General features: G+C 53.3%; 1 protein-coding gene across 1 annotated transcript in view; it reads right to left on the bottom strand.

Moving 5' to 3' along the window:
* The window catches only part of EPHB2 (EPH receptor B2), a 185,450-nt gene that overhangs the window by 23,711 nt on the left and 142,815 nt on the right, over positions 1-18,924 (bottom strand). Inside the window, 3 exon segments of the mRNA XM_032610142.1 lie at positions 1,698-1,822; positions 16,604-16,939; positions 18,096-18,251. Coding sequence (XP_032466033.1) covers positions 1,698-1,822; positions 16,604-16,939; positions 18,096-18,251 — 617 coding nt within the window.

Here is an 18,924-nt window from a genome sequence, read left to right as displayed (position 1 = left end):
TGTCCCTGCCAGAGGGGGTGGAAATGTTCTGCAAAGCCTGGGGCTTCCTGGGCCTGGGAGCAGCTGGTCCAGCTACCCTGGGTGCCCAGCTACTTTAAGGCTCTCCAGGGCCCAGCGAGGGTGGAGTTGCTTCCCTCACCTCATCCCAGCTCAGGCTGTCCAACAACACCTCAAGCACCTACTGTGTGCCAGGCGAGGGACACAGCGGAGATAAGGCAAGGTCTCCACTCTCTACCAAGGCCACGGGAAGGGATCCACTCACTTATTTATTCAGCCAATGATTATCAAGGTTCTCCTTGGTGCCGGGCCCAGGGCGCTGGGAGCAGGTGGTGTACTGGACAGATGTGGTTCCTGGTCTCTCGGAGTGCACTGCTTGGACGAGGGGATGAGCAAGGAAGCAATCACAAACCAGCTGGGTGAGGCTGGATAGGTGTTTGCCGAACCTCTGAGACTCACCAGAGTTTGGCCGATCCAGGGGTTAATAGAGTGGGAGGGCTGGGCTGGGCCTCAGAACGCGGGCCCCAGCAGGGCTGGCTGGAAATGACTCCCCCTCTCTTCCTCTTAGTTGTTAGGGAGAGCTTTTCCATCCTTTTCTGTTTCCCAGTGGGCTTACCCTCAACTAATGTACTTCCTGTAGTCATTTACAACCTAGTCTGAATGGGAGCCCAGTGATCCCTTTCCCAGGGACCGTCTCTATGGCTATTTGGTGCCTCAGGGAGCAGTTAAAAACGTCATCATCCCAAAGAGAGAGTTTTCTGGGCCTCTGATGTCCAGCTGCTCTGTCCCCTGCTGTCTCTGTACTGTGCAGACCCCACATTCAGATGTGCTGAGCTCACCTGGCCTTACATCATGTAGCTCTTGCCCACCGAGAAGCAGGCAGTGCAGAAGAGGGAGGAAGGGAAAGCACACTTGTCTCTGCTGAGGGCCAGGCAGTGCTGGGCACTACACCTGCCTTTTCTCCCTAACCTTCACAGCCGCCACGCGAGAGAGGTGGTCTCATTTGTATTTGACACAGGGGGAAACTGAGGCTCAGAGAGAGAAAGATGCCCGCCCAAGGTCACACAGCTGGTTATGGATGGAGCTGGGATTTGAACCTACAGCTTCTCATTCCTCGTCCAATGCTCCTTCTTCTACACCAGTGGCTTCCAACCCTAGGTCCCTGAGGGAGTAATAAAGGTCTGATTTAAAAGCTCAAAGAGAAATCACTCTCTCCCCATACACACAAAGGGCACTCAGGCAAACAAAACCAAGTGTTTTAGCTGGAATCAGAGCAACACGGGGAGGAAGCTCCACCCTCTCACCCCGTCAGAAGCTCTCTTGAGCAGTTTCAAATCTCTGCTTCAGAATGGGTAAATGACTAATTATTACTTAAGAAATGCAGCTTTTGGGAAAACCAGTTTTTTCAGAACATCAGGCCCACCAAAGTCAAGATGAAAGGGGTCTTGGTGGGGAAAGGGCTGTGACCGCTACATTTCACTGAGATTGTGGCCTGACCCCCTAGACCAGAAAAGCAGGACTCAGAGAGGTCAAGGCAACTGCCTGAGGTCTCACAGCTGGGCAGGAGTGGAGCTGAGGCCAGTGCTCTTTCTGCTTCACCAGACTGCCTAGTCTTGCGGGATGGCAGAACCCCAGAACCCAGCCTGGAAGGGGGCCCTGCGGGAGGCGGGAGTGGGGAGAGCGCCCAGGAGCACAGGTACCTTCTCATAGTACTGCAGCTCGTAATCCAGGATGACGCCATTGGGCTGGTCGGGCTGGGACCACGACAGGGTAATGCTGTCCACGGTGCGGCTCACCTGGTGCATGATGGACACGGCCGATGGAGCTGGAAGAGAGGTCAGAGGTCAGGGGTCAGGGGTGGGCATGAGAGGGTGCAGTTTCTGGCCCAGCCTCAAAGGTGCCCAGACAGAGAGCTGTGGGACCACAGGGGGGAAGGCGTCTGGCTTAGGCCACACAGCCAGCCTGGGGAGCCGACAGGGTGCAGGGCCACAGGTGCTGCTCTCATGGGGCACCTTCAGATTACAGACACCGACAGCTCCAGCCATCCCTGGGGAAGCTCAGCCGCATCAAGTCAAGACAGATGCACTGGGCCCCTTCTCTGGTCCGGCCCCAAGTGGGTTGGACGAAATGTTAATTCATCCTCTCTTGGAGGTTACAGTCTACTGAAGCAGGGGACATACAGACCCTAGACATGGTGACGGGGCTCTGGGACAGGGAAGCAGAGACGGTGGGAGATTCATTCATTTCTTCAACAAATGTGCACTGAGTGCCTCCTATGTGCAGGGATACTGCAGTGAATGAAAAGGACTGCGAAAAATAAATATATAAAAATAAATCCATAGCTACCATGGAAGACAGTTTGGTGGTTCCTTAAAAAGTTAAACATAGAATTACCATATGATCCAGCCATTCCACCCCTAATCATATACCCCAAAGAACTGAAAACAGGTACTCAAGCAAATATTTGTGTATGAATATTTATAGCAGTCCTATTCACAACAGCTAAAAGGTGGGAACGACCCAAATGTCTATCAACAGATGAGTGGATAAACAAATTGTGGTATACATATATAACAGGATATTATTGAGGCATAAAAGAGAATGAAGTACTAATGGAGTACACTACAATGAGGATAAAGCTCAAATACATGCTAAGTGAAAGGCAGATGCAAACCGTGTCCCATATTGTCTGGTCCCATTTATACGAAATATTCAGAATAGGTAAGGTGATAGAGACAGTAAGCAGATTGGTGGTTGCCAGGGGCTGGAGGAGGGAGCATGGGGAATGCTGGGCACGGGGTTTTCCTTGGGGTGATGAAAATGACTTGGCACTGGATAGAGGTGGTAATTGCCCAACACTGTGAATGTACTAAATGCCATGGAACTGTACACGTTAAAATGGTTAATTGCACGTTACGGAATTTCACCCATCCCTCCCAGCAGCGTTGCTAGTGCCCTCGTGGAGGGTGGTTAGATGTAGGAGACAAGATGTCAGAGGAGGGACTTCCCTGGTGGTGCAGTGGTTAAGAATCCATCTGCCAATGTAAGGGACACGGGTTCGAGCCCTGGTCTGGGAAGATCCCATGTGCCGAGGAGCAACTAAGACCATGCGCCACAACTACCAAGCCTGCGCTCTAGAGCCTGTGAGCCACAGCTACTGAGCCCGCATGCCACAACTACTGCAGCCCGCGCGCCACAACTACTGAAGCCCGTGTGCCTGGAGCTCGTGCTGTGCGACAAGAGAAGCCACTGCGATGAGAAGCCTGCACACCGCGTCGAAGAGTAGCACCCGCTCACCACAACTAGAGAAAGCCCGCGCGCAGCAGCGAAGACCCAACACAGCCAAAAATTAAAAAAAAAAAAAAAAATGTCAGGGGAGGCTGTGTTTAGTGCTAGAAGGACCCTTAGAAATAATTTAGTCCCATCCCCTCATTTTACAGGTGTGGAAACTGAGGTCCAGAGGGGGTTGTGAGCTGCCCAAGGTCACAGTGAGTTCAAGCTTGCTGCCCCTTCCTTGATTCCTTCTTTCACAGAGCACCCATGCCTGTGCTTTTTGCCTTCTTCTCAAATGAAACAGACCTGCACAAAGTACCTACAACGTACTGGCCATGGCCCTGGGCCCTTCACACGTGTGTGTCCTGAGCTGACTGTCAGTGAGGGGGCAGTATTAGCCCCACCGACAGGTGCAGACCCCGAAGCTCAGAGCAGCACAGGGCTTCCTGAGATGACACAGCCTGTCAGTGGGGGAGCTGGCATTGGAACCCAGGTCTGCCACTGTCCAGAGAAGGGTTTGTCCATGAGTCCTGACCCGGTCTTTCCCTATTGTGTGACTGGAGCAGAGCCCCCTTGCCTCTCTGGGCCTGAGGTTTTCATGGTCCCAGGAGGGGCTGAGGACTCACCAGGGTGAGAAGGGCACCTCCTGCAGTCTCTCCTGGCTCCTGGGCAGGTCCGTGACAAGCGGATGCCCTGTCTTGACCATCACGGTGATTCCTGAAGGAGGCTGAGGCTGACCCTTCTCCTCCCACCCAAATCCTGCTTTCTAGGGGCTCTGACCACACTGACATGAGCGTGGATCAGGGACCGGTAGGGGATCCTGGAGGATTAGTGCTTAGAGATCCTCATCTGTTTCCTGCTCTGTCTCTGTTCCTTTGTCCCCAGCGTGGAGGGAGTTGTCTATTGGTCAGAAGACCCAGGCCCTGCTCTCTGTCCTGCTACTAATTGCCCGGGCAACCTTGGGCAAGTGACCCCCGTCTCTGGACCTGGTTCCTCCTCTGCACCATGGGCACAGCTGGAAGATCCCTGTTGTCTTGCAGCTCAAATGTTCCCTGCCTGTCCCTCCTGGTTAGCCCTTGTCCTGGAGTTGGATCAGCCCAGGGGCCAGCGTGGGCCGAAAGGGTCTAGGCTTCCCTCCAGCACCCCAAGGAGCTGTGGAAAATTGGCCCAAGACACCCCAGATGGGATGGCAGCACCCAGAAGAAGGACTTGGACCCTGGCCTGGGTGTCCCTGAAGAGCCTCTGTTCTTTCTGCCACGCCCCCCCACTGCCCCACCAAGGGAGGGCTGCCTGTCCCTCAGTTTGGCTCCTTGCCCTGCCAGGGGCAGTGGGCCTCCTGGGAAGATCAGGGACCCGGCTCCCAGCAGTTTCCTCCTTAGTCAAACAAGGAGATTCTGTCTTCCTTGTTCCCTGCCACAGTATCAAGAAGGCCCAATCCAAAGGAGGGGTCCCACCAACCACTGCCTATTGAGCACCTACTAACACTGGGCTATGTCCTCAATACACATGCACCCATTTAATCCTCGCAACAACCTGTGAAGCAGACCTCCTTCAGCCCATTTTGCAGATGGGGAAACTGAGAATCACAGTAAAGGGACTTGCCTGAAGCTACACAGATAGTAAGTGGCTGGACAAAGCAACATATTCTCATGCTTCATGAAGTCACTTGAAGAGCTTTCAGGGTTGTGTGTGTGTATAATAATAACAAGGAAAAAGCCACTGACCTAACACTTACTGAGCTCTTATTCTGTGCCAAGCCCTGTTCCAGGTACTCAACACCTATTAACACAGGTGTAACACAGAATTCTCACAACTGCCCTATGAGCTGAGGGCTATTAACATCCCCAGTTTATAGATGGAGACACTGAGGCTTGGAGCTGTTCAGTGACCTGCTCAAGGCTCATGCGGCAAGGCAGTGGAGGGCTAGCCCTTGAACCTGGTGGCTCAGGCTCTTTACCAGCGCAGCCCTGGTTACCATGCGGTCAGCCCAGTTCCAAGTAAACGCTCACCGGAAATTAATGAGGAAATTGCTAGATCCCTGTGGAGGAGTGGTCAGAGCTCTCGGTGTCTTGGTTTCCTCATCTGTAAAGTGAGCCTAATGGTAACGTGCCTTGGGGGCTGTTGTGAGGACAGATGAATGAAAGCATTTCAGGTGCTCAGTGTGGTGCCTGGCACGTGGTCAGTGCTGTGAGTGTTCACGGGTATCACTAGGCACTGGCCACTGTGCACTGAGCAGCTGACCTGCATCATTTTGTTTGACCCTCTCAACAACAGTGTGGGATGGGGGTAAATAGGTGCAATTTGCAGAAGAGGAAACTGAGGCTCAGAGAGGTGTGGTGACTTCCCCAAGGTCACACAGCTAGTGAGGAGCTGAGCTATGCCTGAAGCTGAACTATCCTGCCCCAGCTCTTTTCTCTGTTGTGCCTCAGAGCTGGTCCTACTCTCTGTCCCCTCCCTCTTTGACCCTGTCTCCAGTCCCAGCCCCACCCCTCCCTCTGGCGCCACCATTGTGTAGAGCTTGTTCTCCTGGACTTCTGGCGGCCCTGGCTCCTCTGTGAGGCCCGGGCTGTCTGTCCCTCTCTCCAGCCTGTCGTAGTCAGCTCCCCGTTGAAAACAACAAAATTAGTCCCTTTTGGAGTTTCCCAGATCTGGGCTAATCTGGGGGATCCTGGCTGGGGGCTTCCCCTTCCTGCTGGCCCAGGAAGCACCCCGCCCCCAGGCCTCCCCTAAGCTTCTCAGCCCCTCTCAGACAAAACACAGGGCAGTGTGAACACTCAGGGTGCGTGTGTACGTGTGTGTGTGTGCGTGCGCGTGCGCCCATGTGCACGCATTCACATGCACTGGAAAATCAGTGAGGATGCTTTAAACTCAGCCACTAGGGATTCGAGGAGGGATATGCCCTGACCCTGCCTCCAGGGGTCTGAGGATAATTCTGGTGTGAGGGGCTGGATGAGGTCATCTTCAGGGCTCCTTGGAATGCTGGGATCTCTCACCAAGGTGGGAGGGGTATGTATGTCGTGGGGGGCGCGTGCTGCCACTGCATGTCTGTGGAGCATCAGACACGCACTGAGCCCGTAGGGGTAGGTGAGGAGTATTCTCATTAAGCCGCTACTACGTGCATTTACCCAGTGCTTCCTGCTGAGAACTGTAGAATGCTCAGCTAAGGAAATTCCAATCCAGCCCCAGAAGGGCAGTCTAGGTTAGTGGCTGGGAGCCCAGAGGTGGAATCAGAGAGACCTGCATGCAACTCCCTACGCCTCCACTCCCCAGTACTGTGACCTTGACCAAGTTCTCTTAACCTCTCTGAGCCTCAGTTTCTATACCTGTCCAATGGGGACCCTTACCTGGCAAGGACGCTGTGAGGATGAAAGGAGGAATGCAGGCAAAGGTTTAAGTGTGATGCCCAGCACCATCAGGAGGGAGATATTATTAAGAATATTTCAATAGAGTAGAATGCTACCCAGGGCTGGGGGTTGGAGGAAATAAGATGTTGGTCAAAGGGTAAAAACTCCCAGCTATAAGGTGAATAAGTTCTGGGGACCTATTTACAGCAGGGTGACTATAATTAACAATGCTGTATTATATACTGGAAAGTTAAGACAGTAGATCTTAAATATTATCAACACACACACACACACACACACACACACACGCAGGTAATTATGTGAAGGGATGGAGGTGTTAACTAACCTTACTAAGGCAATCATTTTGCAATATACATGTGTATCAAAACATCACAGTGTACTCCTTAAACCTGCATATGATCTATGTCAATAATATCTCAAGAAAGCTGGAAAAAAATTTCAATTCAGAGTCACTGTGATGTTGGCACGATGCTGGGTGCTGGGGCTCAAGAGAGGAACCTTGCAGGGTCTCTGCCTTCCAGGGGGCACAGTCTAATGGAGAAGGCATATTTGTTTCAGCCCAATGAGTGCCTGCTCCAGGCTGGGCACCATACTAGGCAGTGGAGAAACCATGAGACTTGGACTTGGTGTGGAGCTCCTGGACCCAAGCCTCCGTTTTGGAACTCGGCCAAGGTGATCCAGTCCCAAGCAGGGGTGAAGCTGCTCCTTCCACATCTCTGCCTGCAATTTCACCTCCCAATAATGGAGGTGAAAGTGGTAGCATGTGTCCCTATAGATTACTGGACTTTTCCGACTTGAGCGGAAGTACGGAGATAACCGGGAGACCTTGTTAAAACTCGTATTACTGGGCCCCTCCTCCCGCCCCCAGAGATTCTGGCTCAGCTGGTCTGGGATGGGGTCTGAGAATTTGTAGTTCTAACAATCTCCCAGGTGATACTGATGCTGCTGGCCTGTGGCCCCTATTTTGAGGAGTAGTGGATTCAGGGCCAGAGAAGGGAAGTAACTTGTCCAAGGTCACGTAGCAGGTAGAGGTGGGCCTGGGGCTAGAGCCTAGATCAGCTGAGTCCTGGTCTAGTATATTTTCCACCCACCATGCTGCTTCTCCCAGCCCAGCTTCTGCCCGAGACTGCCCCTCTCATCTGCCCAGGCTAGAGTATTCCTCCGGGGCCCACGGACTCAGAGTCTTGACGCAGTGGTACAAGTAGTTTCAGGAGAGGCACAGGGATGGGGCTGCCAAGGCAGGTGGGGGCCAGACCTCCAGGCCGAGGAGTTGCTTTGTCGCAAAGGCACTGGGGAGCCACAGAAGGACTGCGGTAGGGGTGGCAACCTGTTCCTTAACTAAAACGCAAGCTTGTCATCTGGACAACCTCTGGATGTCCCATGATGCCTTAAAAAATAAAAAAGAGAAGGCCCCACAGCTAACACCTAACAATTCCTTGTTCGCTCTACACCAGGCACTTTTCCAAATGCTTTACGTCAATTAACTCATTTAACATTCACAGCAACCCTGAGAGGCTGGTATTACTGTTATACTCATTTTATAGGTGAGGAAACGGAGGCACTGAAGTATGAGGTAACTTGCCCAAAGTTACCAAGCAGTGGAGCTGGGATTTGAACCCAGGCCCACCAAAGTCCAGCATCTCCTCTCTCCTCCATTGTCTGCGGCCGATGCAGGCTGACCACAGAGGTCTTGAAACCAGTGGGCCTCAGAGGGCTGCTGCAAAGCTAACTCGGTCCGGCTCTGGCTGACTCCCCTCACCCACCACCCACCCGGCTGCCCTGGCTCTGGGCGCTCAGCTGTTGGTGGAGGCAGGTCCCCCACAGCCATGGGGGTCTGGGCTCGGCGGGCTTAGCTGGCAGGCTTGGGTTACAGGCAGCTAACCCAGGCTCTGATCCCATAAACCCCGTAACCCTGGGTGTGGCAAGGAGGAGGCATTTGCTGGGAAGATGATCAAGGCGGGCCAGTGAGGGCCAAGCAGGGCTGGCCTTTCTCCTGGAATCCAGGGGGATTAACGGCGGAGAAAAGGGAACAGCTGGATGTTCTCCCATCCCTCCTGCTGCCCACCGCCCACCCTGAGGTGTCAGGTTTCCCTGTAAGTTGGTCTTTAGGGAATTCTGGTATTTTCAATTACCAGCCGGGGCACACTGGCAGGGGGATGGGATCAGTGGCGTCCCGTGACCCCTGCCAGGAGATGGAGCCCCAGGGAGCAAGCAAAAAAGAGGCTTGTGGTCCAGAGGTTAGGGGAGGCTGGCCAGGCAGGGCCTGCTCGGAGGTGGGAGCAGGTGGTCAGGGGCCCTGCTGCCCCCAGCGAGCCTTGGGGGAGCTTCCAATCTCTTCACCAGCTGAGACCTGGGGAAGTAGCCTTCCCTCTGTGTGCCTCGTTCCCCCTCAGGGCATGGATCCCTACTGAGTCCATGGAGTTGCCCTAATTCCTGTCTTCTGACATCCTTTACACGTAAGAAAAAGAAATCTCCATTTGGTCTAAGGGGCTATGGTAGACTGGTTGTATTACTTGCCTCTCTGTCTCTATATCCTTTGCCCTGTAATTTGCGTAATCAGCCTCTGACCCTGGCTCTGGGCTTGGCCGTGTGACGTGCTCCGGCCAATAGAATATAAGCAAATACGATATAAGCAGAAGCTTGAAAAAGCCCTCGCGTGTATCTGCCAGCCGTCTAGGTGCCCCGCCATGGCCACGAGAACACGCCCAGGCCGACCTGCTGGAGGATGAGATACATGGAGCGGAGCTGTTGCCCCAGTTGTCCCCACCAGGGCCATTCCTGACCAGCCCACCGCACTCAACCCCAAACACGCAATAGATCCCTGACAAAATCCAAAGAGAAGAGCTGCTGAGCAACCCAGAGTAGCTGGAGCGCAAACACGTGAATGCTCCCCGCCAAGACCCATCCAACCAGGAGACTCACGAGCTAGATAAGTGCTTCTTGCTTTTACGCCATTGCTTTTGCGGTTGATTGCTAAACAGCATTACTGTGGCAGCGGCTATCTGTTATTTTTCTTCCTGTTACAGGCAAGCTGAACCAATCTTAGATGATAGTCTAGGCGGGCAGTGCCTTCCCTGCAGAATGCTTGGGAGGATGAAAGAGGACGACGCATTTAGAGCCCTCAGCCCAGGGAGGGACGCGCCCTCCCCCTCTCTCTTCCTTTCCCCAGGCATGGGCCTCACTGGGGGCCCTCTTGTCCTATCTCTCTCTGATCCTCTCCACCCCCACGGAGAGAAGTAGGTGAGTACATGATCATGCCAGTTCTAGAGACCAGCCACTGTGTGCCCGCTCCACAGGAGGGCAAAAGGATCAGAGGAGAACATGGCTGGCAGAAAGGGCTTTGGAAACTCGAAAATTTTTCCATGAGAAAGCCATGTGGAGTGGTGTCACGGACAGAGACTCTGACACCTGGAGAGGGTGTTGGAGACCAGCTCCGCCAAGGGCCTGCTGTAGGATCTTGGGCAGCCACTTAGGCACCTCTCTGGGCCTCAGTTTTGCTCTCTATAAAAGGAGGTGTTTGCACTGGATGAATGCTGATGTACTCTGACTTACGTGTGCATGTGATAGGCAGAATAACGGCCCCCAAAGATGTCACGACCTAATCCTGGAATCTGTGAATACGTTATCTTACATGGCAAAAGAGACTTTGCAGATGTGATTAAGGTTATGGCCCTTGAGATGGGAGATTATCCCGGATTATCCAGGTAGACCCACTCTAATCACTTGAGATCTTAAAAGAGGAGAATCTTTCCCAGATGAGAGTCAGACGAGAGAGCGGGAGCGTGAGGGGGACTCGACGCCCTGTTGTTGCTTCTGAGATGCAGGGGGGCCTCGTGCAAGGACCGGAGAGACGCCCCTGGGAGCTAGGGGACCTCCCAGCTGACAGCTGGCAAGGAATCGGAGACCTCAATCCTAAAAACACATGGAGTTGAATTCTGCAAACACCCCAGTGAGCGAGGAAACAGGTCATCCCTCAGAGCCACCAGCAGGGAACACAGCCCTGCTGACACTTGATTTTAGCCTGATGAGATCCAGACTAGACTTGCGACCCACGGAACTGTAAGATGAGAACTGCGTGTCATTGTAAGTTGCTAAGTTTGTGGCATTTTGTTGTCGTAGCAATAGGAAACTAACATACCTTCTGATTTCATTTTTAAGTCTAGCAGCCATCTATTGTGCCCGGTGGTTCGTCCACATTATTACTAACTTGGCAACCATCTTGCAAAGCTGGGATGATGGAAACATGCCCATTTTGAAGGTGAGGCCTCTAAGGCTCAGAGACGTAAGGTTCCCTAGACAGCCTGATCACATAGCTTGGAAAGGGGCGTGCTGAATGAGGGGGGAGTTTGTCAAGTTCAGCACTGATGACTTTTTTTCCCACACGACCCCCTAGGACAGGATGACGGGGGATCTTCCTAACTGGTCAGTCAGTATGGGCGGTCCCAAAGGCTGCATTTGCTCAGCCAGGCTGTGGTGTGGCAGGTCTAGGTACACAGCTTGCCCTACCTGTGCAGAAGGCTTGGATCTAGCCAACACTGGGCCCTGAGTATGCAGTGATGTAATTATTCAGGCTCTGCCAGTGACTTACCTGGTGGGCAAGTCATTTAACTCTTAACACCTTGCTTTCCTTACCTGTAAGACAGGAGAATAACAGAACCCACTGAGGTTGGGGAGATTCATCAATCAGGACTTGGTATCTGGCAAAAATAGTAAACCACTTGCCAAATGTGTGCTATTGTATGATTTGAGTGAATACAGAACGATCTCCGCTTTCTGAGTGCCTGCCATCCCAGGCAGCCTGTGAGGTACCTTGAGAACATGAGCTCAAAGCCTCACAGCATCCCGCAAAGAGGGGGTGGTAATGCCCATAAGGAGGATGCGATCGGACGCAGGCTAAGTGACTTGTCTGGGGCTAAGTGCCGGTGAGCAGCTAGGCTTGATTCAAAGCCAGGTTTCTTTGCCTGATTCCAAAGCCCAGACCCTTCCCTCCACCCCTGGGACCAGGCAGAGGTGCAGCTCTTCAGGGCTTGCTTGGGGTGAGAGTGTGTCCACTGCAGTCCTGGAGGGAGGCCCGGAGTACTGGGGCCAGCCCCTAGCACAAGCCCCACGTTGCTGAAATGCTGCCTGCACCTAGGTCTGCATGGCTGCCTCCGCCTTGTCATTCGGATCTCAGCTCACATACCACCTCCTCAGAGAGGCTCTCCTCTGATCCTCTGATGCTGCCGAGGCTCGCCCTCCCCCTCCCGTCCATCTCTATGTTGTCTTGTTTGTTTGTGTCGGGGACCGTGGACTCTGCACAGCCAGACTGAACCCTGCGTCTGCCCGTTCCCAGCTGAGTGAGCCCGGGCATGTGCTTGACCTCTCCCAATCCTGTTTCCTTATCCTCCAAGTGGGGATACGCAGCCCAGCCTGGCCTCCTGTCTCTGGGGGGCCCTGAGAGGACTCGTGAACACGGACGGAAACGCATTCTGGAGTGGCGGAGTATAGTTCGAAGGCAGCGTGACGGCTTTATGAAGTCAGACGACAGCTCTGGCCCTGGTGAATGCCAAGGGATAGCGAACAAGGCCCAGTCACTTGCCCAAAAGAAATACTTTTTCCTTATAAGGCCATGAGCTAGATATTTATATATTGAATTTTAGGGTCCGATTAAAACCGAGCACTGAATACATTTGTCTGGAAATGAAGTCCTCAGTCTTGTTTTCCAGCCTCATCGTACGTCTCCACACCCCACCTCACTCCATGCTTCTCTGGACCCCTCGGCAACTGCTCACCAAGCGTACATTGTGGTGTGCCCCTGTCTAGGCTCCAGGAGAACCACAGTGAGGGAAAGGAGACTCACTGTGAACCAACGCGTGGTGACGATGGGGAGACAGGAATGAAATGATCAAAGACGTGAAGCTAAAATCTCAGCCACGGAAACTTGAGGGCCATGGTGCTGGGGGCATGTGACCAGGTCAGGAAGGTCAATGAAGATGACCTAGGTCAAAAGGAAGGGGGAGGGCTTCCCTGGTGGAGCAGTGGTTGAGAGTCCGCCTGCCGATGCAGGGGACGCGGGTTCGTGCCCCGGTCCGGGAGGATCCCACATGCCGCGGAGCGGCTGGGCCCGCGAGCCATGGCCGCTGAGCCTGCGCGTCCGGAGCCTGTGCTCCGCAACGGGAGAGGCCACAGCAGTGAGTGGCCTGCGGACCCCTAAAAAAAAAAAAAAAAAACAAAGGAAGGGGGAAAGGGGTAAAGCATTCCAAGCAGTGGGAACAGCATTTGCAAATACCCTGTGGCAGAGAAGCTTGGTGCCTTGGAGGAAGAGAAAAGAGAACTCTCCCTCCAGTCTGCCTTTTGTACTTCCCTCTCCTAGGATACCTTCTTCTCCGCACGATTCATCTCTGCTTATTAGAAGCTTCTCTATTCTTCAGAGCTAAGCTCAAATGCCTCCTCTTCAGGAAGTCTTCCATGGCATGCCTTTCTCCCATTCCCCAGGAGGAAATGATTTCTCCCGCCTGTGATCTCCCTCAACTCCCAGACCCCTCCTTGGGTCCTCATTTATGCCATCTAATATGTAAACTCTGTACATGTCTTATCTTCCCAACCAGGGCATAAATCTCAACGGCAGGAACTGTCTGTTCTACAGTGTAGACTTGGAGTTTCATGGTCCTGGGTTTAAATCCTAGTTGAGCCCGCTTAGTAGCAGGACTTCGCCTAAATGACTCCACTTCTCTGGGCCTCTGTTTCCTCCTCTGGCAAAGGGGGATAGTGCGGTGAGGGTGTGTGTGGCTGCACAGCCCCCAGCTGGGCTCTGGGCATCTATGAGAGAGGGGGGCTTGTTAAGGGGCTTGGAACAAAGAGGAGGGGGAAAGGGTGGTTATGACCCAGAAAGCCTCAGGGCTTTGAGGGCTTACAGGGGCTTGGACTCACTTAGACCTGACTTTCCCAAATTAGTCTGATGCTAAGAAACACTTGAGCCACTTGTTTAAAATGCTGATTCCCAGGCCTTATCCTGGGGCTCTGATTCAGCAGGTCTGGGGTGGGGGCGGGGGACCTGTGTTCTGAAAAAGCTCTCATATAGTTCTGATGCACAATTTGGTGGGGAAATTGAGGCCCAGAGGGAGGAACTGATTCTTCTCAAGTGTGATAGGTTGGATGGGTGATCTCAGCTCTGCCTCTGTTGTAACAGGATCACGCACCCACACTCTCTGCCAAAGAGCCCTGCAGGGTGCGTTCACTGTGGATGACTGTGCCACAGGCAGTGGCATGGGTTTATGTGGCCTGGCTTGGCTCGGCCACTTGTGTTCACACCATTCACCACAAGAGAAATAAGCCCGGGGGGGCTGCTAGTCCAAGGGGAATGAGTAGACATATGGAACAGACTGAATCCAGCCCACATTCTGGAGCTCTGCCCGCTTCAGAGGACCTGGTGCCGATTAGCTAAACCCTAGCTGACCCAGAGACTAGTGAGTGAGAAAATAAATATTATTGTAAAATACTGGGTTTGGGGGTGGTTTTGTTATGCAGCATCATTGCAGCAGCAACTGACCAATACACTAAAGTCACATAGCAAATGAATGACAAAACTGGGATTCAAACTCAGGTCTCCTGAGTTTCTAACCTGGGGCTTCTTCCTCACTGCTTCTGCCTTTTAATCCCCTGCACCCTCCTCTCTGGGAGCCCTCACTTCCACTCTGCCCCATCTCTCTATTCTCTGGGAACTTCCAGCTCCAGACAGGAGGGGTCCATCCCAGAAGCCTTTGCTGCTAATAAGCTGAGCTGGTTAAGTAGGCAGTTTGACACGCAGGGCTCCCAAATGGATGCAGGGGAGGCCTCCACAGCTAGGGAAAGAACTCCAGGGGCTCTGGGGAATTCTAGCTCCTTCCAGGTGAAGAGAGTTCCCTCACCTCCACCCCCACTGGGAGCCTGGCTTCCCTCCCTCAGAGCTTTGTCAAGCTGGAGAGACTCACAGCCAGGTGTGTTTGCCAACAGCCGCTGGCTTTGGAGAGTTCTCTCAGATTGCCCTCCTTGAGTCAGTGCCATCCCAACCCCAACCTGAGGGGGGCTTAAATGTACCCACGGGCCTCCAAGTGGTGCAGCACACGCTCGTGACCGCACCCTCTTGGCCCAGCAGCACCACGAACGCCGACAAACAACACCACACTCCTTCCCACACACAAACACACGGACGGGCTGAGCCACCTTCAGATATACAAACTCAAGCCCCTCAGATTCAGACACACCCATGCTCACAAATGCACGTATATGTGAGAAGCCACATGGCCAGTCACGTGCAATCACAAACACATGGTCACTCGGACATATCCAACGACACACCACACATTCTCACAAATATGCACACTCACACACACACGCTCATCAGACCCACAGTCCATGGTTCCTTGGATGCACCGTAGACTGTGCTGAGTACCGGAGTCTGTTGGACCTAGTCAAGTCCTGCCTTGCACCCTGCCTAGCTTAGTGACTCAACTTCTCTGAGCGTCATCTGTGAAATGAGGACACAGGTTCCTCCTACTCCAGGAGGCCGGGGGGGTGGCAGTGAGGTCATGTGTGAAAGCACTCCTCAACCAGGCAGAGCTGGCTCCCCATCCCCCTCCGTGTCCTTATGCATGCCCTTCCTCCTTCTCAAATTCCATTTATTTCTATCATTCCCTTCAAAATTCTGTTAGTCTTTCAAACTGCAGGTCAAATCCTGCCCCCTCCAGGAAGCCTTCCTGGACCTCCATCTCTGGATCCCCTGAGTGCTTACTGTGTGGGCCCCATCTGGCATCAGAAAGGTAAGCTGGGCAGCCCATTCACTTTCTGTCCTGGAGCCTGACCTCCCTTGGCTCTACTTAGATGGGGTCCAGACCACGCTTCACAGCAGGGGCTTGGCAAAGGTTGCTGAGTGAGTAACTGGGGGGCACGCTCACAATGCCAACCACAGAGTCTTCTGCAAGGAACCACAGGAACCATAAGGTTCTTGAAAACCTCACATGGCCCTTGGGTGGGGATGAGGCTGGAAAGCGCCTCCTGGACCTGGCCATCTGGAGGTCCCAGGTGACCCTGAGGATAGTGGCTTTGGTGGAGAGGTAGGGCCGGAAGCCTGAGTGCAGTGGAGTGAAGAGGGGATGGGGGGAGGTAGTGAGACGGCATTGTTTGGCAACTTTTTTTGTTGTAAAGGAAAGAGGGGCAGATGATGGGGTGCTACATGGGGTCACAGAAAGGATTATTACAGATGAGCCTGGGGAGAGGAGTTTTGGTGGAGTTAGACTGGAGGAGGCTGAAGGTTCAGAGATAGCACGTGTGGAAACTGCTAGGTGTCCACTGAAGTCTGTCTCCCCACCTTCTGCTGTGATGGAGGTTTGAGCTAGGCTGGGAGAGATTACATCTCCCAACCTCCTCTGTGGCTCGGCGAGGTCACGTGACCACGTTCTTTCCAGCGGACCGTGCCCAGGAGCGACGGGCGCCACTTCTGCCTACCTTGTTTAAAACATATCGCTGCCCTGGGTCTTCCGTCTCTCCCCTTCCTGCAGGCTAGAGCGCAGACAAAACTGCAACTCAGCTCCAACCAAGCAGACAAGGAGCATGGAGGCTGGTGAGACAAAACGGAAGGAACCCGGGTCCCTGAATCTCCAAGTGGATCAGAGCTACCCTGCTTACCTGGACTGCTCACCCCTGGACGCTTACATGAGAGAGAAATGCACTTCTGTGTTCTTTAAGCCACCGAACAGTGGGCCCTTTTGTTACAGCAGCTTTACTCTCACCTTCAATAACACATGCTCAACAAACGCCTGCGATTATTATATATGCCACTACAGTGGAGAGGCAACACTTACTCTCCCAGGTGGCTGGATCACACGGACAGCCTTGGAAAAGAGGAAACGACTCCACAGATGTGAAGGAGTCTTTAACAAGGGCTGGCAGGATACCCATCTGGCTCAGCATGGCACGGAGCTGCCCCAGGCGCTTGCATTTGAAGTGCTTACCTGCCTGGTTGGTGGTGATGTTCACAGAGGCGAACTGCGGTGAGAAGGGGCTCTGGTCGGTGACGCCATTCACGGCCTGGATCTCAAAGGTGTACTGGGTGTGGGCCAGCAGGTCACTGATGTAAATGCGAGGCTCGGTCAGGCCCAGCTGGCGGGGTGCGTACTGTACGTTGTCCCCACAGCGGGTGCAGGCGCCCCGGCCCGAGCCACAGCTCTTGCAGATGATGTTGTAGACAAGATCCTCACGGCCTCCTGAGTCCCGGGGTGGGCTCCACTCTAGCATAAGTGAGGTCTCGTTGACACTGGAGATCACAGCCTGGGGTGCGGAGGGGATGGCTGGGGAGCGGGAGAGGTGTCGGTCAGTGGGGGCTCTGGGGGTACGTTCCCCAAGAGATCCCTCTGTGCCCACTGCCATGGCTCCAGCATAGGCCTCCCAAAAGGTTTCCTCCAAATCCTTTCTCCTCTCCACCCAACAGACAGCCTTCTAGAATATAACTCGCATCCTGGTACACACACATCTGCTTAAACCTTTCTCCCTGGACTCCACCCTCCTTGGTGTTCCTCGCCAGGGACAGTCTTTTTGTGTTGGGGATTATATCCACTCAATATCTATTTCCCCCTTTTCCTTATAACCCAATTTTATTCAGGGTGGCAACCACCTCCAGCTAAAGACTATATTTCCCAGCCTCTTGTGACTAAGTGCTGGCCACTGATATTCAGAAATTGCTGGTTAGGACTTTTTTTTTTTTTTTTAAGAAAAGAGACAGCTGCAGCATGTCCTTTTGTCCCTTTCATTCTTTCTGCTGCTGAGAATGTGTGTGATGGCTGGAGCTTCAGCAGCAATGTTGGACTATGATGTGACCTGAAGGGTAGAAACCACATGCTATGGATGGAGGAGCAGAAGAAAGTGCTGGGTCTCAGGGAAGTTCATGGATTTACCACACTACTCCCAGGGCTGCCTACCTTTGGGTTTCTATTATGTGAGAGAATAAATCCTTATGGTTTAAGCCACTGGGGTCAGCTCTCTGCTACTTGCAGCTGACTGCCATTCCTGTCTGATACAGGGTTGTGACATTGCCCTCATAGTCACCCTGTTCTTGGAGAATCTTGGCTTGCGATTCAGGCAGCTGCTGCCAGGAAAGAACACTAGGAAGCCTTTTCTACCACAGACACCACCTGTGTTGGTTCTTCTTCTGCCAACTTCCCATTCTCTGTCCCTTTGTGAATCAAGACCTTGACTTCATACTCCATGTGACTTAGCAGAAGGGGATAAGGAGCCAGATGCCAGCTCTGTGGTGTCTGCATGTTGGCAGCATGGCTACCCCAGGATGGTCCTTTCCAGCCAGTTTTCCATTTCCCCTCCCACCAAGTAACTGGCTGCTCCTCACTTAGGAAACTATAGCCAGAGAGCCACCCAACCCTCGCTCTGAGCTTTTCAGCGGGTGGCCTCGGGACTCGGTCAGGTGTCGCCCTTCTGGGGCCCTGGACGTACTTGTGCAGGGCATGTCCAGGGGGTCCAGGTCTGCTCTGTAGTAGCCATTGCGGCAGACGCAGTTGGTAGCCCCTTCTGAAGTGGTCCGGCTGTTGATGGGACAGTGGGTACAGGCCTCATCCCCTTGGTTGGCCTTGAAGGTTCCAGATGGGCAACCTGGAGAGAAGACAAGGAGAGTCACTGGGGAAACCACATGAGGACTCAGGCCACAGGCTTGGAAGGACGGTACAGCATCATGGAGTGTCCACACAGGATCACAGGGCAGCCACACAGTGTCACTGATGGGGAACCCCATCTCCTGAAGCTCTTGGGGGTCTCCAGGCCCCAACACGGCAGTCCTAGCTGCACCCAGAAGGTTTTAGGCTACCTGGTTTCTTGTCTCTGAAGCTATCTATGGGTTCAGCTGGTGCCCCTAGCAATCATCCTTTGTCTACTCCAGGTTGGCTGTGCTACAGCTTCTAGGACCAATCCTGACTTAGTCTGAAGGCTCTGCAGAGGTCTAGGGCAGTGCTCATGGCCCAGTCTTGTTTACTAATGGCTGGCTGGGCTCTGACTTAGTCTGAAGGCTCTGCAGAGGTCTAGGGCAGTGCTCATGGCCCAGTCTTGTTTACTAATGGCTGGCTGGGCTCTGATTCTTGTAACTAGATTCCTGGGTTCCAGATGATTGCGATGATTACAGTAAAAAAAAGTCCTAAGCACGGGGCATGTAGAGAGGTGATGTGGTAGAGCAGGAAAGAACGCTGGCTTTGGAAGCAGACAGACCTGGGTCTGCTGCTTTGGCCTTTTTCTAGCTGTGTGGCCCAGACAAGTGGCTTAACCATTCTGAGAC

This window comes from Phocoena sinus, chromosome 1 (genome assembly GCF_008692025.1).
Source record: "Phocoena sinus isolate mPhoSin1 chromosome 1, mPhoSin1.pri, whole genome shotgun sequence".
Classification (NCBI taxonomy): Eukaryota; Metazoa; Chordata; class Mammalia; order Artiodactyla; family Phocoenidae; genus Phocoena; species Phocoena sinus.
The sequence above is the reverse complement of the archived record's forward strand: the minus strand, read 5'-3'. Positions and strand labels throughout refer to the sequence as shown.